The sequence below is a fragment of the Miniopterus natalensis genome, chromosome 9, assembly GCF_054644295.1.
Source record: "Miniopterus natalensis isolate mMinNat1 chromosome 9, mMinNat1.hap1, whole genome shotgun sequence".
NCBI lineage: Eukaryota > Metazoa > Chordata > Mammalia > Chiroptera > Miniopteridae > Miniopterus > Miniopterus natalensis.
In genome coordinates, this window is record NC_142089.1 from 33,665,396 (window position 1) to 33,691,056 (window position 25,661).

At 44.9% G+C, this 25,661-nt stretch overlaps 1 protein-coding gene across 1 annotated transcript in view; it reads right to left on the reverse strand.

Annotated features, from left to right (window-relative positions):
* Positions 1 to 25,661, reverse strand: part of PLPP3 (phospholipid phosphatase 3) — a 76,909-nt gene that overhangs the window by 21,684 nt on the left and 29,564 nt on the right. Inside the window, exons 2-4 of the mRNA XM_087820460.1 lie at positions 15,910 to 16,067; positions 2,462 to 2,742; positions 1,991 to 2,048 (exon numbers count right to left, since the gene is read on the reverse strand). Coding sequence (XP_087676586.1) covers positions 1,991 to 2,048; positions 2,462 to 2,742; positions 15,910 to 16,067 — 497 coding nt within the window. The remainder of the gene's footprint in view (positions 1 to 1,990; positions 2,049 to 2,461; positions 2,743 to 15,909; positions 16,068 to 25,661) is intronic.

The window sequence follows — 25,661 nt, forward strand, 5'->3', positions numbered from 1 at the left end:
TGGCACTGTGCACAGCCATTACGATATTAATGACTACATTCCCTGTGCTGTACTTCACGTGCTGTGACTACTCTGTAACTACCAATTTGTATGTCTTAATCCCTTCACCTCTTTCACCCAGTTCCCCACCCCCTCCCATCTAGCAGCCACCAGTGCACCCTCTGTGTCTGTGAGGGGGCTGTCATCTTAAATAGGGTGGCCAGGGAAGGCTACACGGACCTGAAGAAGGTGAGGAGGCAAAGTGCAGATTCCTGAGAGAGGAGCTCAGAAGACCAAGGGAGGGGCCTCCGAGGGTAAGGTACTTGGTGCCTATCTGAGCTGCAAAAGGAGCTTGGCCTGTGATCCCACAGGGCTTCTCAGCACACCCTCCACCCCCTGCTTCCTATCAGCCATCAACACTTACCTAACTGAATGAACACTTGCAGCTCCCAAATCACCTTCCTCCTCACCTACACAAAGTGGTCCTTCCAGTCCTCCCGTCTTCACCTTACTGGAAGCCTTCCCTGCTTCTGCCCCGCTCTGCTCAGGTTAGCTGCCACAATCCTGAGCTTCCACAGTAACCCACGCATCCCCTTGCCCCTCCTGCACAACAAACCAGACTGTTGCCACAGTCTGCCTGCCTCCCTAGACTGAACTCCCCAAGGACTGTGACCGTGCTTTACTAATCTCTATATCCCCACACCTAGCACAGTGCTTGGTGCATAATATTCTCTCACAATGTGCTGGATGCTGAATGTGGATGCATAGGTGAGTCCCAGGAGGGCAGGCCCAGGACTGATTCATCTGAGTAGCCAGGGAAGGTGGCAGAGTACCTGGCACAACAGAGGAGACACCAGGTATGCTACATGAATTGCTGCCTGCCCTGGTGTTGGCATTGTATCCAGACAGCCAAGTCATCCTCAGTCCCTGACCATGGAGGTACAGGGCCAATCCGGATATGGTCCTCTGGGGTTTAGGCCAGGGCTCAGGAGTAGGAAGCTCAGGATGGCCATTGTTTTTGAACTCCATGGTAATGTGGGCCTAAGTTTGACCCTGATGGCTTCCCATCAGCAGTTAGGATAGTCTTCTTTCAAATAGAACCATAGAGATTAAGAGATAAGTAGACACCATCTAATTCCACCCTTTCATTTGACAGGTGGGGAAAGTGGGGTCTAGAGAAGAAAAGTGGCAATAACTGTGTAAAATAGACATGATGGTCTCCACTGTACAGATGAGTACACTGAGACCTGGAAGCTAAGTAAGTCGCTTACATTCCATAGCTAGTCCCTGGCATGGCCAGAAGCATTCAGGTCTGTCTGACTCTAAAGGCATTAGCTGTTAATGCTACACCCAGCCGGTTCAAATGTGATTCTCCCCAGGGCCCCAGGGAACCTGGGGATCGATCACAGGGTGTGTTAACAAAAACACCCAACTCTAGCACTCCTGTATGCTCCCAAACTGGGGATCAAACCCGCAGCCCGGGCATGTTTCCTGACTGGGAATCGAACAGTCAACCTTTAAGTGTATAGGGCGATGCTCAACCAACTGAGCCACTCCAGCCAGGCTGGTATCTGTAAAATTTGGCAGTTCACTTGAATTCTCGGAGCCTTACTTGGTGATTCTTTCCCACAACAGAAATAATATTACTTATGACATAAGGTTCCTGTAAGGATCATCTGAGTTAATGGATTTTCAGAAAACAGGGTTTATTACCATAAAATGTTATACAAGTGTCTTTAACACTTTATAATTTCAAAATGGGTACGCAATGCTTATCAAGCAGTTACAGTAAACATTATTTTTATTTGAAAAATGAGAAAATCCTGGAAAGTAAAATAACTTCTGCCAAGGCAATGGCTGAGCTCAGAATAGAATTTAATTTTTCTAGATAATCTCTTTTTCAAGGATTTCACAGTAAATCTGTTCCTAGCCAATCTGGGGGTTTTGTGTACAGAAGGGATTGAAGCTGGGGCTGAATACTGGACATTGGAATCAGGGGGCTGGTACTTACCACCAAATACAGCATAGTATACATGGAGAAGGAGGCATGGCCAGAGAAGAAGGACTTCCTGTAAGAGCAAGAGAGGGCCATGAAAGGGCCGTATGCACATTCCTCACACACACTGTCTGCCTGTCTTCCTTCTCTAGCTTGTCACCTTGAGAGTAGCACTATCTTGGGTTTTTTTGCATCCTTGATGGTGCTTTGGAACAAGCTGCCTGGAACCTCGCAGGCACCCATGAATGCATGAATAAATGAATGAATGAATGAATGAATGAACTTACTAATACTATATCGTAATTGTTTATTTACATATCTAGCTCAATCATTTGTGAGTTCCTCAAGAACAGACACTTTGTCGGAATTGCCCACCAAACCCAGAACCCAGCGCTGGGCCTGGCACCTGGTAAATGCTTCGTACGTGCTCAGTGGACTGCCCCTACCAAAGGGGTGCACACAGGGGTCCGGGAGGTGGTGTCTCACCTGGCTTCCTGGACTTTGCTGTCGTCACCTCTGCATCTGTAGTTTTGAACATAGCCCTCAGAGCAGTTGATCAGGCTGAAATCAGGGTTGCAGACGCTCAAGAAGTGAGGACGCAGACGTCCTATGGAGACTTTGGCAATGTCTGTGAAGGACTGGCTGATGGCGCAGCCAAAGAGGAAGCAGCCCACTTGCTTATAGAGGGCTGCCACGTAGGGATTCTGAACCGTGGACCGGGACTTCTCCTTCAGGTAATAGATCCGGTAGAATTCCCCTGTGATGATCTAAAGGGAAAGCAATAAGGGAATTAAGCAAGATCAAGATTCCCTATCAAAACTGATGCTGTAAGGGATATTTAATGACATAAGAGAATGTTCAGTATATAACTGCAGATTACAAGCTAAGAAACCCCGACTTTCTATTTAACAAGCATAAAGATACAAATATGCATGGGAGGAAAGTTCAAACTGCTAACATGTCATTACTCCCCTTTTTAAGAAAGTCCTACATAGCCATACATACCTTCATAATAACAAAAACATATAATCAAATATATTGTTATGCAAATATATTTTAAGGTAAGAAAGAGATAAATAAGAACTTACATATATAAAACACAATTAGATGAAGAATCGAGAACACAGTTAAGAATGGTCAGGATGTCAGAGGATCTGAGCAAATGTGAGGATTCTGGGATTTGGGGCAAAGGATCACCAACAACAATCTAACTCTACAAAGGGCCTCAGCCTTTGATTCCCCGTAAGATAAATGCCTCTGTTGGCTACACAGCAGAGGACCAATTCTGCTCTGGTGATGCACCAAACCGCACAGCCTGCCCGGCTGCCCTTGTCTTAACTCCACAGCACAGCCCCGGCCACTTCCTGGTGGTGACCACAGTCCAGGGACAGCGAAGCTCACTCATCACTCACCGCAAGTCCCTTTCACTCTTCCTCACAGGGCTCGAAGATGAGCCACATTTGCCCTTTCAGGGAGCAGAGAGCATGTTCACAACCACAGGGAAGCAACAGACTGACACATCGGGCACTCCTTTCCAAAGTCTCCCGTTACTCTTCACGGTGGGGGAAGGCATCAAGGCCTGGGGTCCGATCCAAGTCCTCAAGGGCTCCGAAGTGCAGGGATAGGACGGCCACGTAAAGAGGGGCATGCCGGCTGGGCCCGGGGGCCAACAGATGGAAGAGTGAGAAGAGCGACTTCCACTGACATTCACACAGCGATTCTGTGCTTGTAAGTGCTTGCTATTATTTCTAAGTGCAACATCTTGGTTTCCCAGAGCATACTGAGTGTATTAAGTCTGATTCTATACTAGAGAGAGATTGTCAAAGGCCAGTCTAGCCCAGCATCCACCCCCTGGGTGAGTAGGACCAATACCTGATCCCGCAGAGGTGCTCAGAGACTATCAGTTGAATGAATGAATGAAAGGGAGCAGGACAGTAGTCCTCACAATTGCCTTATTACAAAATTGGGAATATCCTCTAACATTACCAAGAGTCCTTTGATAACACGCTGCAAAGATTAAAATCTGAGAAGCACAGCAAGTCAAAATTGAAAGGGTCCATCATACACAGGAGAAACTGAGGTCCAAGCTAACTCACAGCTAAAGATTAGACCCAGGTGTTCCGAGGCCCCATCCAGCATTCTTTCTCGCCATTCATGGCCTAATTCTCCTTTGAACCTGTTTACACTTTACCCTATGCAACCTTACAGGTTGACAAGTTCCAGATGTTTATAACCGCCATCATGTTCTCTAAATTTTTCTTGGTCTTCTTTATTTATAAGTCATGCTTATGTGACTTTAGATGCAGGGGGAAGAACACCAAACTAGGAGTCAAGGAGCCAGGGTTTGAGTCCCTACTCACTGAGTGAATTTGGGAAAAGTTAGGCTCTCCATTTGCAAAATGAGGGCGCTAGACTCCATGACTGATTACCTCATAATTGCAATGACACGTATTCTCAACTCTCCTGGGCCACCTCCACCACTAGCCTCCCAACCCAGCAAAGGTAACAAGCAGTATGAAAACAAAGTACTTCCAAGGAGATGACCACAGGCAAGGAGCAGAACCAAGGCCCCGTGCACCATCCCTGCCCATGGATCGTTCCTGAGGTCCCTGAACCATACCACTGTCACAGATTACGAAACTGCTTCTAAATTTACTCAGCTTGAGCATGACTTCCTGTTTGATGCTGAGACAGAACAGAGGGTTTCCACTGCAAATGAGCATCTCTTATGTGAATTTACTACTGAATCTCAGGTGACTGATGTCTCTGCATCAGTCAGCTTAGAGAGAAAGGGTTTGATTACAACTCGAAAATTCCTTTCAGGTCTAACATCCCTTCATTGTAAAACTTCAGTTTTCCATGCCCCAGTCTTGCAAACAGTAAACTGCTCATTAAAATGTTTCCTCCGATTATGGGGAGATAAAGAGGTTTAAAGAGAACATTTTATGGTACCTCAAATTCCTAACAACAATGCTAGTCATAGCAGCAATCATTCTCATTTCTTTTGCACTTTACAGTTTCATTTAATCTGCAACTCTGTGGAGAAGATACACCCATTTTATAGATGGTGATACTGACATTCTGAGAGATATTGATTTATCTGCAGGATTCAGAGTACAGCTCAGATATTCCGACTCTCAACTTCCAAGACCTACGGCAGGCTGCACTGAGATAATTTTATTATTTCAATTGTTATTAAAAACAGTTTCCACTGTAGTATAGCAATTGTGTATTTTCAAGGATTGGGCCAGGCTGAAGCCATTTAGCAGACACATGATTCCAGGACCACATGGCTTCTGGGCCAGGCCTGACAGATCTTGGAGTTAATGAGCAACAAATTATGTATTTTCTCTCTCCCCTTGTACAGAAGGGTCGGGGAGTCGACAACACAGCCATAAATCATCATTATGAACCAGCCGGACTTGGCTTCTTGTAATCCTAACCCTTAAAAGACCATTTAATGAAATTCGGGCTGTGAATGACGGCCTGCATACCTCACCTCTGCAGAAGAGGCGAAGGCTTAAATTGTTCCCTGACACGTTACACACCTAACTCTGGAGTCCCAGATTTACTGCTTTCGGACTTTATTCATTACTCACAATGTTTTTATTCCTGGTTAATAAAATAAGCTCTTCTCTCCCCTGCCTTCTGGCCCTACAAAGGCTCTGTCCCCACCCCCAGATTCCTGCCCCTGGAGCCCTCATTTCTGCTTCAGTCAGCAAGGCTGTGATATGTAAATTGCACTGCTGAGAAAAATGCCTTCAATGTTGATCCCCTTTCTGAAACAGCAAGCAGCAGATTTGGGGGGGGGGGTGGCAGGCTGCCAGGCAAGCATGGGGAACTCTCCCCTACCTGCCTCTTAAAGCACTTGGCACAGAATCTGGAAACTAATAAACCGGGAAAGCACTGCAATTAAGCTACGAGGGGACAGAAAGCAATCAGTCCCTGCCTGAGAAAGACTGCAGTTCGGGGGAAGGCTGTCTCCGACTGTAAGAGGGCCACTCTTTCTGTCTTTTCTAGTGAAAAAGAGCTCAGCTGCCCATCTATTCACAAACAGTGAACCGCTCTGGAGAGGAAATGCGGAGAAACATTAGGATAGACTTTCTGGATAGGAGAGAGCCTAGCCTGGTGAAAGAGCACTTGCCTTGCAGCCAGCAAAACCTTGGTCTGAATCCCATCTCTTAACCTTAGGCAAGTGACTTCACCGCTCTGGGTTTAGGTCCCCTGTCTATAAAAGAAGCCTGATAATATCTACCTGGCAGGATGGCCAAGGGGACTCAAATAGGCGATATGTCAATCGCCCAGCACCTAGCAGAGGCGCCCTCTGAAAGTTAATTTTCTTCTTCCATTGGAAAAGGGGAAACAAAAAAATTAATAAATACTTGTAGAGAATATCTTTCCCAAGATACTTCTAAGAACTCCTTGGAAGAGGCCATTCCACAAAGTAGTTTAGAAAGAAGTACCACCCTCCAGGGTAGAGCCAGGAAATGGGTGTGTGGATGCCATGGGCTTTGACCATTTTATCTAAAATGACTTTTTCAAGGGGACACACTGGGGGGTAAGTCTAAACCCGAGACAGAAAGGGTACACTGTATCGTTTGTGTTATTTTTAAACATTCCACTCTATTTTAAATTATCTCAAGAAAAGTAAGATTTTTGCATACTCTTTTTAGAGACACAGAACTCATCTTCTTCCCCTACCAGATTCCCTATATTCTGATCTGCTTGAATAATAGTATTTGCATAGTACTTTACAGCTTACAAAGCATTTCCACATCTACTGTGTTACTTGCTTCTCACAACAGCCTGTGAATTACTAAGTTATTCATAAGTGAGTATGGCCAGTGAACCACTTTTGGTCAGAAATAAGGCCAGGGAGGGCTGTTGCTGCAGCCTGGAGCTCCTTGTCCTTGATTTTATGCTCTGTCCAGCGACATCAAGCTGGCTTTCTCTCAGAAGTCCTAGCAGGCAGCAGGGTCTATGTCTCCAGTGAGACGGGTGTCGCACCTGCTAAGGACACATCATCGTCAGGCACTTGGACATCCAAGTCTCTGCTAGCTACAGAGCACCCGGTTGTTCTTTCACGGCTCAGCTGTGTGGATTAATGAATCTCTTTCAGTCCAGAAGAGATTCATTCAACAAACATTTGATGATGGAGAATGATAAAGGGAGAGTCCTTTTTCTCTGTTTTTTTTCCCTCAGTCCCAAGGGAAAGGAAATGTAACGCGTTTAGGTCCTGCTTCTAAGGATGGGGACACAAGTCTAGCTGTATTTCCTCTGAAGCTGAATGCTCCATCTACTGCAAGAAAATGCAGTATCTCTGTGACTACAGATAGTTGATGAAAAATCTAGCAGGAGATCAGCGCTTCACGGGCTGAAAGGCAATGAGGGCACAGATCTGTCCAAGGCCACCAGTGGGCTCTACGGGTAAATCAAAACTCCAATATGTAGGATACGGACAACAAAGGGGGCAGGTAGAGGCCACCGAAGCTACTCATGGTTGAAATCAGCAGCAGCCACCCCATGCCCACTACTAGTCTTATGAGGAATGTGGTCTGAAGCATGAAGATTCCTCCCTTTCGCAAAAGGATTCAAAGCCGTAGGTCTCCTAGGTGAGCCGCTCTGCCTGTCCATGCAAGTCTCCTGGCTGTTCTTTCCCAGCACTGCCTAGGCCCATCTCTTATTCCTTCTGATATTCATTTTTCTAAGCTTCCTTAAGAGAGCACCACCGTGCTTTTCTTCCTATTTCTCAAACACCTTTCTCCTTCCAGTGGCTCCATGTCTGAGTTCTACCAGATAAATGTGGGTCTTCCCTAAGGTTGTATTCTCACCTGTCTGCAGTGCTTCCATAGTTTCAAATATACTTTTGTGAAGATGACCTCCACAAGGGCTTCTCCCTCCCTCCCTCCCTCCCTCCCTCCCCATTTCAGCTTACACCTCACCCCTATTGGCCCTATTCCAACCTTCAGTCAAATTTCCCAACTGGCTATCAAGTCAATGTGATTAGGGTGTCACCCTAACCATTCCATTCATTCCAACCTCTGCCCCAAACCTCACTTTCCTTCTCTGCTTGAGGTGCCACAAAACATACAACTCCAAAGACATGAAATTGTAGACTCCTCCACCTCCTTTATCCCACTGTCATCCAATTCTGTTCCTCCTGCTTTTGCAAGGCCACTCATCCTTTCTCTCTCTTCCCCTTGCACTGCCACCACTGTGGTTCAGGTCTCATCTTTACCTGGGTTGGAAAATTGACCAGACTAGCTTTGAATACTTGTCATCAATCTCTAGCCAATTAATTGCATGGAAAACGCCTCAGCATTCAAGGAATTTCACAATCTTGCTATAATCTTTTCCTATCTTATCTCTGTCTACTCCCTTACATGTTATTTCTCCAGCCAAGCAGGTCTATTGTTCACGTCTCTACTCTCCTTGACGTAATCCTCTGCCTGGAATGTCAGGGTCCTGATGAAAGTCCCGACATCTTTCAAAGTAAAGCAAGTGCCAACTGGTGTACTGGGTTAGAGTTTTGGCTCTTTTACATAAGGGTCTTGCACAACTGAGCTGAGAACTCAGTTTTCTTATGCGTAAAAGCGGGGATGTTGCGGTACCAACAGCTCAAGGGCTGTTGTGATCACTAAATGGGTGAAATGCTCAATGAATCATGATAACGAAGAAGCCTTTGCCAATGAAAACAATCCTCTGTGATGTTCCTCTGAACTCTTGTAGTGCTGTGTTTCTCTCTCAGGCCATTTATGGCATTTGGCCTGTTTTGTCCTTGAAGCTCTCACCTCTCTGGAGCCCAGCTCCCTGGGCTGCCCTGACTCTCTTCTTAGTCTCCTTGAGGGTCTAGCAGTATAGTCAGTCTTGGACTTGCCCTGCTTCCCTTTTAGACCATAAGCTCTGAGGGCAGTATTGTCTTACAGATCAGCCTCTAGGCCAAGCTGCCTGTCACACACCCACTCGTTACAGGGGAGGTCTCACCAAGCTCGTACCTACAGCAGGTTATCACCTTGTGTACAAACTACTTCATACAAAACACTATCGCACACCGTCGATCTTAGACAGCCACCTGCCCGGTGGCCTCGATGTTTTGTCTCTCACCATCCACTGAGCTCTCCAAGCCCAGGATCTAACAGCTTTGAGAGCTCACTATATAAAGAGCACTCTGCGTAGCACCCAGCATGGAGCGGGCCTTCAATAAACGTCAGTTCAATCGCTGGGCTCTGAAACCAGACAGATCTGGCTTTTAACACCCGCCCTCCCGCATTCACTAAGCAGAGAAACCTTACACTGGTCACGTCACCCTTGTAAGCCTCAGTACCCTCCCTCTCTCATTGTAAGTGGGGTAAATAATACCTGTCTCATGCAGCTGTTGAAGAGGAGCTCAGATAAGGCGTCTTAGTTTCTGGCCCATGAGATGGCTTGCCCATGTCATCCAACTCTCTACCCCACCCCCTAATACAGCCTGACTCACAGGGACAGATTTCTCAGCGCTTAAGCATTATCACTTAAAATAGAGAAAACTGTCACCTTCATATTAGACCCATTTTTTTCAAATAGTCATTAGCCTCTCAGAGCTCTACCTAAGGAAGGAAGAACTGCAGCTGCTCTCACTTCTTCCAGGCAGGAGCGGGGCGGTGGGGAAAGGGAACCAATTACAGTAAATCCTAATCTCAATGCCTGTGTTTTGTTAAATCACAAATAGATGCCCCCCTCCCAGCACCCATCCAAGGGATAAGAAGGCCTCAGAGGAGTTCCTTAGCCATCTGATCAAGGGATGACACAGTTGAAGGATTAATGTGGCCACTCTCTGTTGGTGGTCTTGGTAATTGCACAGATGCAGTGGATTGTAAACTGGGGGACGGGGTCTCCCACTAAGGCAGCGCCGGGCCAGCACGACTTCACTTTTTTCAGAGTTGAAAACACGACTAACCTTTAATGAGGAGGCAATCTTGGGGAACCTTGTTTTCTTGGCAGTGCTTTCTCAGATAAAGGGAGATGGGGGTGGGGAGGAAGTAATGAAGTCCAGATGTAGGCACACTGAAGCCTGATCCTGAATAAACAAGTCTTGGAGGAATTAAGCTCTTCTTCATGTCTCTACAGCAAGAAATGCTCATGTGGCACAGAGAATGTTCCGTGTGCATCATGGACCATATTTAAGATTTTAGGGAAGCAAACAGGACACTTTCCCCTGCTCCAGACATCTTTTGACTCAATACTTTTTGATTTTCTGCCCAAAATGTATGACCTCCTGTGATTTTTATAAACATATAGAGTGTCCCCCAAAAATGTATACACATACTTTGAATAATTATAAAGGCAGTTTTATTAAAATACATTTCATTTTCAAAATTGAGCTATCAGCTGTGAAAGTGTATATACATTTTTGGGGGGACACCCTGTATATTGAACACCAAAGTCTGTGCCTTGTCCTAGCAATGCATAATCAAATCACACTGTTCCATATCCTGATGCAGATAAAAGGGTATGCAGGAAACAGACAAGTAAATAGACACGACACTTCAGCACCGTAACCTCAAAGACAGAGCTGGGCCCAGGGCTCTCGGGACCTTTGGAAGGTGAGGGAAGACGCAGCCAAGGAACGGTGGCTGGAGAAAGAAATGTCTGCACGGTGTTTATTTAGTACCTACCATGTGCAGAGGAAAAGCCCTGGTCTCTGACTCCCAGGACCTATTATCTACCTGGGGAGACAAGACTCAGACACAAATCACATTACACGGCAATGTGTATTGAAGGTGCTATCTGTCTGCTTGAGATGGGACAGCTTGTAGCAGTTTAGTGATGAGAGAAAACATGCAGCCAGTTGGGATAAGGTTCACCCCTGTGTCCCCAAGCACCTGCTTCACCATGGGTGTTTGATAAATAACCGTGGAAGGTAGGTAGGCGTTAGAAGGCAGCTGTGGTGTCGTTATTTTAAAAAAGCCTTGGCCTCAGTGTCAGAGGACTGTTCTGACCCTGCCACTAATTAGTTATGGGCAAGTCGCTTCCTATTCTTTTCTTTTTTTTTAAATTTAAAAAAATATATATCTTTATTGATTTCAGAGAGAGGAAAGGAAAGGGAGAGAGAGAGAGAGAAAGAGAGAGAGACATCAATGATGAGAGAGTCATTGATCGCCTGCCTCCTGCACGCCCCCGACTGGGGATCAAGCCCGCAACCCGGGCATGTGCCCTGACCGGGAATCGAACCCCGATCACCTGGATCCTAGGTCGATGCTCAACCGCTGAGCCACACCCTGCTGGGCTGCTTCCTATTCTTGAGCCTCAGTTTCCTGAGCTGGAAGAATCAACCTCCTATGATGACTTCCAGGTACAAACGAGAGGATATTCACATAAAGGCCACTTTGCAAACTGCAACACTAGACATGAAAAGAGTGACTCTCACTGATGACACACATAATGTCACTTGACTGGACCCCCAAAACAAGCCCATGGAGTTGGTGAACTATTGAAAAGGAAGGCATAGCTCCTTTCAAAGGGAGCCAATGGCTTTGCCTGAGGTTGAAGGACAAGTAACAGGGTAAGTAAGCGCAGAAGTTGGGACACGAACTTAAGTTAGGTGATGCCAAAATCTGAGTGTTTTTCTCCAGTTAAGAATATTATTAGAGGATTAGATTCAATGCGATGCAAAAGGGAAAGTAGCTGTTTTATGGCTGAAGAGATGAGAGGATTGACCCATGCATCAACTCCTACATATTAAGAATCTATATAAACCCCTTTCGGGGCTTGACCAAGGCAATCACTGATCCCATGTTTATTTAAAAGGAATACTGAGCATTTTTTCCATATTAAAATCTTTGCCCATAATACTCTTCACAGCACAGAGCCAGGCAACATGACAGGAGGCTAGATAGGAGATGATGTTTTACTACTTGCTCCTAATCTCACTGCTGCTAGAGTCATTAAGCCTTTATAAGGCAGGGATAGAGTCCATTGCTTTGTGGATTTGGAAGGAATTCCTATTATGCTAATTCCAGAACCTGAGGTACATCTGAAAAAGAGGTCAACATGACTAGAATTTTCCCTATCTCCTGCCATAGAAGGGGGTCTGCTTTCTCTATAACTTCTGATGATCTCCACCACCGCCACTCCTTTCCTTTGTTATGGGGACATTCAAGCTGCAGCAAGGGCATCCAATCAGCCAAGGCTTCCCTTGTTATTTGAAACAAACCTGACATTTGGCAGAGCCCGGTGATTAGATTTCTAGCTCTGAGTGCCTACCTGCCATCCCTGACTGCCACCCTTGCCCTCTGATCAGAAGTGGATTGTGGATGGAGCCAGCTGGGCTCTAGGACTGGCCACAATGGGGAAGTGGGAAACAGGGTATTAATGTTGCTTAATTTAAGCTGGATAGCTTTTCTGGAAATGAGTCTACCAAAGTGAATGACTCACGTTTCTTTTGCGTGCTTGTTTCTATTTTTCCTTTTATTTTTTTCCCATCACTATTTATCCCCCCTACACCCTCTTCCAGCTCCACCCCCCTTCTGCCCCCCACCCCCAATCACCACACTGTTCTCCATGTTGATTCACTTTTCCTCTGAGGTCTTTGCTTTGACTTTTTTCCATGAGGACTCTGCACTTAATGGCAGGTAAGTGGGCAAGCAGACCCCACTGGGAGCCCTCATCTCGCACATGCCCCCAGCTGCAATGCGAGGGCAGCGGGGTCAGGAGGTAAAGGTCCTCTTGCTAAGAGCACAGGAGGGACAGTCATGAGACCGGGGTTCTAATTCATTAACTACAAGGAAAGAGCAGGAAATAGGAGTCCAAAGGCTGGAGTTCCTTTCCTGATTCTATTTTCACCAGGTATAGGGTCTTGACTAAGTCACTTCACCATATTTTGAATCTGTTTACTCATTTATAATAAAAAGTTAACACTTATTGAGCATATGGTAGGTGCCGGGCACTGAGTTACTTTACATGCATTAGCTCATTTAATTCTGAAAACCTTAATAAGTAGAGATATTATCTCCATTTAAAAGATGAGCCTACTGAGGCTCAACGAGGCTCAACTTGCTACTGAGCTAGATCCACACCAGGTCTATGCCTTTAACCACATCCTAAACTGAGAACCCTAAGAATACCTAGCTCTCAGGGTTTCTGTAGGGATAAAATGCTTGAACATGGTCCACAGGTTTCTATGGCAGATGGCAGCACCTGACAAAAGACAATTATTGCAGCATTTGCTTGCCTGGTCTTTCTCAAAACTATAGGAAAGAACCGTCCAAACCTATTCTGCTAACAATGCTTGGGGTGGGGAAGCAAAGCCGTCGCCTATCCCATAACCATGGCCATAGCACATGACTACTTCAAGGAAACCTGGGAGGTCAGGGAGCCTTTTAATTTAAACACTGACATGACATGAGGAGGCAGGCAAGTCACAAATAAGCTCTTAAAAGCAGAGTTTTCACGGAAATGCTAGCATTTCTAAGGCAGAAGGGACGGTCTTAGGAAACAGCAGGAAAGCGCTGCTGAGCAGGAGTTTTGCTTGAGGAAGCATGGATCCTGAAGAAGCTCCTTTAGCACCCTGTGTTCACCTGGCTGCCACAAAGTACATGCCCACAAATGCCAGCATTTGATTCTGATAGAAATCCCCATGAGTGAATTCAAACACCAGTCTCATTTTACAGATGAAGAAAATGGGGGCTAGAGAAACCAGAGATTCGCCTTATTCAAATAGTTAGCGATGCCAAGGCCTCTGAAGAGCGTCTCTTTCCACTGAGCTGTATCTGGGAGCATCTCACTAGGCAAGCTGGTCATAATGGCATGGAGGGAGAGCCAACAGCTCTGGACATCCCTGTCCCTGTGCTCTTCTTACTCTAACCACTCCCAGGGTATAGTCGGCCTCTTAAAAGCATTCAATTAACTGATCCTCCAACAGTCAAATACACCTGTTCAGGCCTTAATACAATATTTGACTTCCATGACAAACATCTTTTCCAGGAAAAGCCATTCTCCCTCGAGAACTCAACCCCACACTGTCCATTTGGAGCAAATAGTAAAATCAGATTTTAAATTCTTCATTTTCTGAACACAAAGATCCTTAGTCCACCTTTAAAACTACTACAGTTGCCAAACGGACTGTTTTTCTTTTAAAGGTTGGAAAGAATTCTACTAGTCTCCCTCCCCCTCTTCCCCAATTTCAAACTGTTGATTGTGAGCCTGGTTTACGATGTTATTAAAAAACAAAGAGGGGTCTCAAAGTTTACAACCAACCCCCAGAGTGGGGAAGTCAAAAGAAAAACTTTATGAAACGTGGTTCAGGTACCATCAGCAGTTTACACTCAATCCCGAGTAGGCAAGGTTAGCGAACTGCCTACCCCCTTCAGCCATTCATTTGGAATAGACAACCTCCATTCCAAAATCGAGTGTGCGTGATGGAAAGAGGGCTTTGAAATAAGCCAGACATAGGTTTGAGCCCCAACTTTTACAAGCTGTGGACTTGGAGCTCATCATTTAACCCCTCAGACAGTCTGATTTCCCATTTGTATAATGGGGACAATAGCACTTATTTTACATATGGTGCTCTTTAATAGTAACTTCCTTCTTCTTCTTGGCTTGCTAAAACAAGCCAAAGATAAGCTTCCAGGCTATGGCTAATCCATAGATGACTCAAGGATCTGTGAGAGAGAACTTACGATCTTGATGGATATGATGTGCATTTATGCGTTTCATCCACATGGCTAAGGTTCAGGAGCAAAGAACAAACAAGAGTAATACTGGAGATGTGGAATGGACAGCTGTGAAAAGTGTATGACTCACAAATTATAAGACTGGGTCACCATCAATTACTCGTTCCCTCCCTTGCCCCAAATGGACAGATGTAAAACAGGCCAGTGACCTTCCAGGTAGAGCCCAGGTAGGCCATACCCCAATCTCCAGGAGGCTACCATTGCTCAAGATAATGGTAAACCTTGCCCAAGTCCCTGCCACATTTTTGCATCTTCAATGAAGACTTTGTCCTTTACGGGGAAGACAGGATGTAAGTCTGGACTTTACACCTGCATATGAGTAACCTGCTCAGCAGTTAAGAGTTTGCATAGTATTTCAATATTCATGATCTCTTTTACTCCTCCCTGCAATGCTGTGAAGCAAGGTGATCATCCTTGGTTTTAAAGGTATACAGCTCATCGGTGGAGGGCCAGGTCTAGAACAGAGGTCTCCAGATTCCAAATCTCATTTCATTTTGACTTTGACACCACAGCCACTGGATGAGAGAACTGAACAATAAGTCAAAGAATGCCAGGGGCACTATCACTGTTACAGCAGCACAGCGGTGACATGGAAAGAACCCAGAAAATGCCTGTGATATCTGACAGGGCATTTCCCCCTCCTCTGGGACTCAGAGCTCAGCCTCTGGAGTGAGGGACAACTGGGTTCAAATTCCAACCCTCCCACTTATTAACCAAGTGTCCTTAGGCAAATTACTTTTTTCTATGGACCCCAGTTTTTTAACATGTAAAAGAAAGATCAGAACAATATCCAGACTTCACTGGGTTGCTGTGAGGATACTGCATGCGAAGTATTTTAGAAGGGTGCTTAGCATCCTTTTATAATAATTTTAGTATACACTAAGTCCTCACCGTAGGCTCTGTGACTTTGAACAGAATGCCATACAACAAAACCTATTTTACCAAAAGCTAATTGATGTAAACGAGTTAAGTTCCTATGACATCTCACCGATGCTAGAATGAAAAGACACCGAATGAAACGATGTTATTCAAAGACCTGCTGTGTATGTATGCGTGTGCGTAGTTAGTATTTTAAAATTCCTTTAATAATGGTATTAACTTCGTTAAATAAATAGCGTTAATCAAGTGAAATTCTGATTGACCCACCACGGCTCTGACTCGGGTATTCTACAATAGGACACAGGGGAGGTCAGACAGGGTGAGCACAGCAGCCTGGGCACTTACCGCGAGGATGGCGATGACGATCCCCACGGCGCAGAGCACAGCATCGTTTATCGTCTCACCAGTTTTCAGGGGATACTTGATGCTGTCATCGTTGCAGTAAAACCCTCGGTGGTAAGGCTTGATGGTGCTGGTCTCAATGATCAGAAAGGGCAGGCCCGCTGATCAAGATGGAACATCGCATATAGCAGGAAAAAAGACAAGAAGGGGGAAACATCAATGCAAGGTGGATAGAGAATGACTCCAGCAAAGAGCACCCCAAATAACAATGACAGTGATACTAACTCCTTGAGAGCTTTCGCTCCACGCATCCCCTTTCCTCCTTTTGCGGCCCCCCCCCCCCCCGTCTAAGAGCACAGAGGGAGGCCGTGGAAGAGCCAGGGCAGGAGCTTTCCCACTGCTCCGCAACATCCTGCTGAAAATCAACCCCCAATGTGTAATAATCACTGACATAGCCCCGAATTTAATGGTGCCTCAGGATGCCTTCAAGTACATTCTTCTCTTAAGTCTTAACCACTTCCCCTTTGAGCAGTTCATCCTAAGGCTATGCTACACGGAGTGGTGAAGGCCGGGGGCAGACAACTTGAATTTGAATCCCAGACCCACCACTTCCTATCAGTGTGACTTCTGGTTCTCATTCTATCTCCTGGGCCTCATGTCCCCATATGTCAAAAGACCTGTGGAGAAAACAGCACAGGAAATTGCTAGCACAGTGCCTGGGACACAGTAGCTGTTCAATGGATGCCATTTTCAGTCTTTTTCTTTCACTGTGCAAAGAGTCACTGCGAAGACTGAGCAGAGCTGAGCTGGGCCCTGCTGCCTGCAGGCCTGGAGCAGAGCCCAAGGGCACCGAGAGCACCAAGCTGCCAGTGCAGCTGCTGCTGGTTTAATCAGTGGCCAGCTCGATGCCATTCTCTTAAAGGTCAAGGCAAATGGATTCCATCACCTGCCAGGAAAAAGTCCCTTATAGCACTGAAGTGATGAGGGAAGGGTCACAGTATTTCTTGCCTCAGCACCACAACAGCCTCCAAATCAGTCTCCTGGCCTTCGCTGCCTCTTACACATATCCACCAGTTTACTTCCTGACGTGACATTGCCACGCCAAAGCCTCTTCAGTGGCTCCCCATTGCACAGGATGAGATAAAGCATGGCCTACAGAGTTACCCATGACCTGAACCTCCCCTCTCTGGACTCAGAGTCCCCTGCCCCAAGCCACCCCCATCCTACAAGAAAACAGTACACAGAGACTCTATCTCAGTGCAAGCTCTTTTCTTAGGCTGAAGACCTAGAACCCAAGTTCCACACCAAGCCCCAGTGCCACCTTCACAATGTAAAAGGTGAGCCACTGAATGTTAGCACTAGGGAAGGCCATGAAAAACAGTTGGTCAATGGTAACAGACACCGCTGATGTGCACCTACAATGTGTGAGGTGCCTCATATCCATTTTTGCATTGAATCTTTCAACATTTTAAAGCATCATTTAAGCATGACAAGCGCTTATCTTCAAGTGGAAAAAAGAGATTCAGAGAGACTATATTTAGCTCACTCAGAGTCTCTTAGTCCATCCCAAATGCCTAAATCCCTAATTTTACTTAGCAAATTGGTTTTATCCCAATGTGAATTTCATTAGCTAAAAAAAAAAAAAATCCCAAGATAAGCAGTTGTTGAAAAGATAAAATTCCATTTTCATGTTTTTCAAAAAGAATTAAATTCATATCACATTGCTCCAGGGCCCAGACCAACTCTTTAAAAAAAAAAAAAAAAAGTACCATAACTCCACAATTTTTCAATTACTTGGGTCCAGACTGGCAGTGATAAAAATGCTCACTTTCTAAAAAGTGTATTTATGTATCACTGTGCATACGGGCATGGATTTATTTGGTTTTATTCTTTGGATTTATTTGAATTCTACGGCTATTTATTTTGTGACCCCCTAACTGCTTCCTGCTAGAACAACAATTTACTTTATCAAATTCATACTGGTGCTTTGAAAAGAAAGAACAGCGACACACCACAGCATTGTGCCTGACCTTCTCAAAGTAAACACAGAGGGGCCCTGGAAGGCAATAACCATTAGCTCTTGAAACACCGACTCTGCAATGGAGTAAAGGGGGCAAGGGAGGTGGCAGATAAATGCTCTGGCTCAGGAATGGCAAGAGCAGTCAGTTGATCTTTTGGGGTTGGGGCGCTAGGAGAGAGATATCACATGGGCCTGAACCATCTTCGTTCTACTGCCTAAATATTTTGAAATGTCGCCAATTTGGCTATGAAAAGTAGCTGAGAAGCCAGCAGTACGATATTAATAGTCCGCTTTTAAGTTCTACCCATCATGATAAATCCTTTAGCTGGGTGTCTGTGCCCGGCCACAGCCTCTGTGGTGCCCAGGAGCCAAAATGTTGCTAATAAACTCAGGTAGGGAACAGACCCCGAGTTCCTTAAATTTGTGCTACACTCTCAGGCCCCCAGCTTCTATTTTTAATAGCGTTCACGTGACAGGCCTGTAAAACATATGTTTCTAAGGACAATAAAACACATATAAAAGGGCTATGGAGTGAGACAGAACTGGGGTAATGATCTCAGCTCAGCTCCCTTCTACTTGAGTGAGCTATTTCTCATCTCCAAAAGCCCCTTCCCATCTGTCCCATGGGAAGAATGAAATCTGGCTTTGGGATCGCTGGGATAATGTAATACATTAACGCAGCCAATCATTCATTCACTCATTCATTTATTCAACAAATCATTAATGAGTCTTTACTATGTATACTAAGTACAAAAAATACAGAGATGACACAAACCCTGCCCTCAGGGAGCTTACAATCTAGAAAGGGAAGACACATATGCTCAGTTATAATCAGTACAGGATGGCTTGGCTGGGGTGGCTCAGTGGTTGAGCATCCACCCATGAACCAAGAGGTCACCAGTTCCATTCCCAGTCAGGGCACATGCCTAGGTTTCGGGTCCATCCCCAGTAAGGGGCATGTAGGCGGTAGCCGATCCATGTCTCTCTCACATCAATGTTTCTATTTCTCTATCCCTCTCCCTTCCTCTCTTTCTAAACTCAATCAATAAAAAAATTAATAAAAATAAAGTCAGTACAGGATGTTGCTTTAGTTGGAAGACATCAGGCCACAGCACTGGTGATGTGAGAGCAGTCTGGCACACACTATGGACACTCAATAAATGTTAAAAGGAAGAAGGGGAGAATTCCCACAGAGAAGGTTAGGGAAGAAAATGCCCAGGCAATGCCTTTGCCCTCCTAACCTGGGAGCAATCCAAACCTTTTCTGCCCTCCTTGTTCAAGGCTTGGGGAGGGCTTCCGGTTCTGATTATGTGGACGAGGACCACAGACAGACAAGAAGTTGGATCTGAATATGTTCTGTTTGTTTTCTTGAAAGGCATTGAAATAGCATTTAGAAAACCCAATGGCTTTTTTTTTGGTCTCCCCTACCAACTGTGGTCCGATTGGGGGTGATGCCAGTTAAAGCTTGACTTTGTTCCAGCAAGAAAGTGACCTCAGATTCCTTCAGTCGATGAGAAAAGCAGAAACACTTTCCCCAACGGGGCAGCTAGTCCTCAAGAGATATAACACCATGCCTTCCCTCTCCAGGACACAGAGAAGAGGCTGTTTTTTGTTTTTCCCCAAAGCAGGATCTCCATTTCCAGCTTTGGCACCATCTTTACTACCATTATAGTCCCTGATAATCCCATTTCAAGAAAATCCCCAGTACTAGCCACTGGAGATCTAAAGGTGAATACATCACAGCACCTGTCCTCAAGAGGCTCATGATATTGTGAGAAAGTCACAAAAACAAGTGCACTAAAATCTCTCTAACGTGTGGACTGACATGTATAGACTACAGCAAGGGCACAAAAAACTACTCTGCTGTGGACACTAGAGATGGCCCACAGTGGACGGGAGTCGTGAGCTGACCTTATATGAGTAAGAGGTTTCTGAGGTCCAGGGGCTAAATACACTCATGCAAACTCAGCATAGTTTAGGGATTCCAATAAACCAGCCAACAAAACTGATGGCCATTATGAAAATACAGTTTTAAATTTGGCTACAGAGTTGGAAGAGATGCATAAGTAAACAGTGAAAGGAAGAAAGGGGAAAATAGCATGAAGAACAGTAATAATAGCTAACATTTAATAAACAACTATTACGTGCCCACACTGTGCTGAGGATCCCCACATAAACACTGCAGTATGGCAAACCTAGATGCCTATTCTAGGTACTGATGGGGCTACTGAGATGAAGGAATTTACATGCCGACCTTCAGGTGGCCCACAGGCTAATGGGAGAAACAGTTATAAAACCAACACGTTAGGGCCCTGGCCGGGCAGCTCAGCTGGATAGAGCATCATCCCAATATGCCAAGGTTGCAGGTTCAATCCTGGATCAGAGCACATAAAAGAATCAACCAATGAATGTATCAATAATTGGAACAACAAATCAATGTCTCTCTCTCTTTTTCTAAAAAAAAAAAAAATCAATAAAAATTTTTTAAAAACTAACACATTAAGTCACCTTAAGTTTCAAAGGGATTACACTGACTTCCAGCCACTCTGCAAGTACATTGTGGAGCTGGATGGGGTTCAAATGATCTGACTCCTGGGTGCTTTCTAAAGTGAGTGAGTCACTTAAAACAGAGAGAAGGAAGCCACCTATGTTAATAAACTAAATAAAGCTCAGCAAAACTCCTTTGAAGAAAAATAATGGTCTGCTTGGAACAGTCAAGGCAACAGCACTGGCTATTGTTCACTGAACACTCACCATGTACCTCATGTGCTCCACGTCTAATTAACTGAAACTCTGAAGCCAATATCCCAGAATTTAGATTTATCTATAATGAAAGGTAGATTACCAGCTTTTTGCAAAGCAGAACTAGAAGTGTGTACACACACGCACCCCCCCCTCCCCCCAATCTGGTGATTCCAGACCCAGATGCAAGTATTTCTCCTTCTTTTAATCAAGGATCAATTAACTTCCTATACCTCCAGGGACCTCTTGGGATGTGTAAGCTGCAGAGGAGGCGAAATCCGAACTCACTAACAACACTTAATGGGCAGAAAATCAAAGCATGAAGAAAGGGCCCTGTGTTGGGTTCGGGCCTTTGAAACTTCTTGGGCTTTGAAAAACTAACACTTGGGTAGGCTGGGTGGTTGGGAATGGAGTGTGAAAAAACAGAGGATAAGTTTTCGTGGCCCACCCATTGATAAAGTCATGTGGGAAGTGACCCAGCCCCAGAGCCCTGCTCCCTTCAGCCACAGCCTCTCGTTTGCACAAAATTAAACACAGCCTCCTGCTCTCAGAGTGTTTAGGAAGCTCTGGGTGTGGCTAAGGAAAGAGTGGGGGCTGGAGAGTGAATGAGAAATCTTTGCACTTTTGTATGCCCCAAATCAAAGCATCAGGGAGGGGCTTCCCAATGCCTCCGTTATCCAAAGCCCTTTGAGTGCCTTTTCCAGAGTCGTCCAACTTTCTGCTCCCCCCAATCTGTACTTACCTTAAAATAAGCAAAGTCCAGGACCTATGAGAGTAATAATTAAACTCACATCTGCAGAAAGCCCCCATACCTACCCAGAATATGCGTGTAAATATCAATCACAGAGTAAGTTGCTCAAATCGGGCAGCCATTAGGATTCTGTGACAGGGATGTATCCATCTTACCTATACTATAGAGTACTATAGAGTTCTGTTCACTTTACAAATGAAAAACTGAGGCTCAGAAAGGTTAAGCAGTTCATCTGAAGTGCAAAGCTAGCAAACGGCACCAATTTGGACCAGATGTTAGAAATACAGGTGGAAGATGCTGGACTTCTGATTTCAAGGAGTTTAGAGTCTAATTAAGAATTAATGTATTCTGTCCCACCGGCGTGGCTCAGCAGTTGAGCACTGACCTAGGATCCAGGAGATCGAGGTTCAATTCCCAGTCAGGGCACATGCCCGGGTTGCGGGCTCCATCCCCAGTGGGGGACGTGCAGGAGGCAGCCGATCAATGACTTTCTCTCATCATTGATGTTTCTATTTCTCTCTCCCTCTCTCTGAAATCAATCAATCAATCAACCAATCAATATATATATATATATAATGTATTCTAATCTTCACTATTGCTATGAAAAGTTATAGGTTATTATTTTCATTTGTACCCAACAGAAAACTAAGGCCAGAAGTTCCATAACTTGTCCAAGCAGCACAAAGGGGGCAATTGGTCACGGGATTTGAACCCATGTTCCTTTGGCTCATGTTTCCTTACTCCATGACCTGACCCTTCCCTTCTTTATAAATGTATTCCCTGTTAAAATATGACCAACTGATTTTCTTTTTCATTCACTTAAGGCCAGAATGGTCAACTTAACTACTACTTAGAGGTTCAAAATACAAATATTTATGTTGCTTGTAAGTGACAGGATTTCTATTTAAAGTAATTAATTGCTACTTGTCTTAGAAGTGTGCAAACTTTCTTTGGTTTACAATATTTGTCCAGATTTTTAGACTGGACACAATCCAGATGAGACAAAACTAAGTGTACTATGAAGGTGTTTCTCACCTTTGAAAGGGGCTGCCATGAAAAACACTTGCTCTTGGCTGGTGCCAGCATGGAATACTCTGGGTCTCAAGGTTCTCTTTGACAAATGCTCAGTTCTTCGGTGCTGGAAAGTTCAGGCCCTTTCTTCACAAAAAGAAGACTGGCAGATCTGAAGTGAAGAAGCTAACGGCAGATCTAGTCCTGGTGCCTGGGTTTCCTGACCTCAAGCCCAAGGTGTTTAGTCCCATTCCACGAGTATGTATGGACAGTTACTGAGTAGTGGGAACTGTGTTGGGTGCTGGGGACACAACTATGAGCAAGATGCTGCACTATTTTCGAGTTCCTCAACTTTGGCAAGTTTCAGGTTCCATGACAAAGAGAAACCTGTCTTTAGTCTAATCTTGAGTATGAAAAATAAGTTGGATGGCCTTTTTATTTGAAAATGCTTATAGTGAAAACACTTCATTCTTTAAAATAATATCAGCTGCCTTGACACTCCCAGCTCTGGCCATTTTGGCCTTTTTAGTAGGCTTTTTAAAGGGCTGCCATATCCACCAGGAACTAAAAACAAACTGAACACCAGCCCATGGTTCATACCTATCACTGAGAGATCCAGACATCTTTTGTCACTACTACATATTTCACAAATGGAATATTTTTATTTCTAGTACAAATACACTGCTACCAGAGCCAACATGACTTGTGATTCCTGTATTCCAGGTGAAACTGGGTCATTTCCCAGATCTCCTTCTTCTCTTTGACCCTTCTTTTAAATAAAGATTAAAGTAAATTTACATTCATTGAGCATCTATTATGCGCCAAGAGTTTGGGATACATCAGCTGGTTTAACTCTCACAATAACCCCCTAAATTAATTAGTATATAGCCAAAAACCTGAGGGTCAGAGAGATAATAATTTGCCTCAGCGTCCACTCTGCTGGTAAGAGCCATAACCAGTATATGTAATAGGAGGCTCTGACTCTGAAGGTCACTCAGAGATGGGGCCAGTTAGCCTTCCTTGCTGAGCACACATGAACTGTGTCCATGCAGATATTAGCAAAGCTATAAAGCTCTGGAAAGTATATGTTGCCCTTGAACAAAGATAAAAAGCAAGCTCCTCCTAAGATGTTGAGATGGATTTATAGATCCAGCCACCCTCCTGCCTCAGTTTCCCTTATGACCTAAATGAGTTCATTTGCCATGTGGCTGTGCAGACCGAGGCCTCAGCAAGAATCACTCACATGTATAGGATTTTACAGCTCTTACATAAGTAATCACATGTGACCTTCTCAACAACTCTGTGAGCAATATTTTTAACATCTGGATTCAAGTACCACTGGCGAACTCCTATTCATCCTTCAAGACTTAAATCTCTTCTCACAGGACTCACTTATCTGGCTGAGTTACCTAATTCCAATTTACCCGTGAACTTCTGAGTCAAGCAGACAGGAATTCATTTCCCACTTCTACCACCTGTCACACTTACTGTGTGACGTTAGGCAAGTCACTTTACCTCCTGAACTTCATTTCCATCATTGCTTAGTCCAAGAGTTTCCAACATACAGTTAATTATGAGGACTGAGACGCAGTTAAAATGTCCAGTAATGGCCTGATTCCCTGTATGTTCATTTTTGCTCCTGTCTCTGATAGAAAACTACTGAAAATGTTTAAGAAGAAATCAGATGCAATCAAAGTTCTATCAAAAGCTCAGTAAAGTAGCTGCAGGCCTGCTAGCCACTCCCCCAAAACAATCTGATGCCAAGGGAAATGCAAGCTCATAAAATCCTGTAATTCCAGGGACTTTTGGGGATTATATAAACAGAAGGGGCTTCGACAGTGGTTAGCAGGACCTGGCACCCTGACTCGGAGGAGAAGCTGCACAGCAGGAACTCTGCCATCATTCTCAAAGATCACACAAGGTTGACAGGAGGTAAAGCTCTAACAAGGGTGAAAAGAAACCTTTCTTTTTATTTTTCCAACAGTTAAACATGGTCGTCATCAAGTGTGTCCCCATCCAAGCCACACTGCCCAGGTGTACACAAAACACCAGGTTCATGTGGCGGTAAAATAAACAACATGTGGACTGGCAGGACATTGGACAGCTGGGAGGGCCAAAGTTCGAGACAGTCAAAAGGCAGGACTGGAGCCAGGTGCAATGCCAAAACTGAAGAGTGGAAGCATTGCCAGGGGCCGTGTGAGAACAGCAGCATGCTGGTTGGCGCTCCAAGGCCATCAGGGCGCTTGCTCCAAGATAACCCATCAAGCTGCATGGTCCAAGTTCTACATCAAAGGTCACAAATTGGCAGCCCATGGCCAAATCTGGCCTGCAGAGATGTTCTGATGGGCCCACCCAGGGTTTAAAATTTTTTAAATCAGTTGTTAACATTTAAGAGCGGGAGGTCTCACAGAACATCCAGATTTCCAGCTTCTTCAACCAGCTCTCGTGCCACGCGGCAATAGAGGCCGGGTACCGGCTGCCACACGCATTCCCCAGGGTGCCGACATTCCCTACCGACTCCAAGACACTACGGCTGCGTGTCAGTTGCCATTCTTAGAGTTTTACTATACATTTTTCTGTACCTGGTCTACTTCGGTTAAACTGCCTGGCCCCCGTAGACATCTGGCTTTTCTATCCCTGCTCTGGAGAATATGGAAGTCCTTGCATGAACCCATAAAAACAGAAATAACTAACCCTTGATTCAACAGTGTCCTCCCAGGTAGGTATTGGCCACACTGGACATGTGTGTATATGTGAATGCATATGTGCATGTGTTTGTACATATGTCTTTTTTGGTGTGTGTGTTTCTTTTTGAAATTTTGAAAGAAAATTTTTTTATATTTTTTGTTTTTCAATTACAGTTACAGGCATACACACAGTGATTAGACATTTATATAACTTATGAAGTGATCACCCCAGTAAGTCTAGTACCCATTATGTGTATGTCTTAATCTTAGCCCAAGACTGAGCCTCCTATCTGCGTTTTCAATTATAAATCCAAGGACTGCGGAAAGTCACCACGGCAGAGCAGTTAATAATATTTGCATTTTAGATAGGGGGAAACTGAGTTCAGAAGTTAAGTGACTTGCTGAAGGTCTCACAGGCAGGAAAAAGAATGAGGGTTGGCAGTCAAGGCTTGCAGAACTACAAAGCCCATACCTTGTGGCTGGCGGTGGGTGGAGTTACCAAAGGGTTCTATTTTTAAGGCAACAGCTATTTAAAATAAAAACA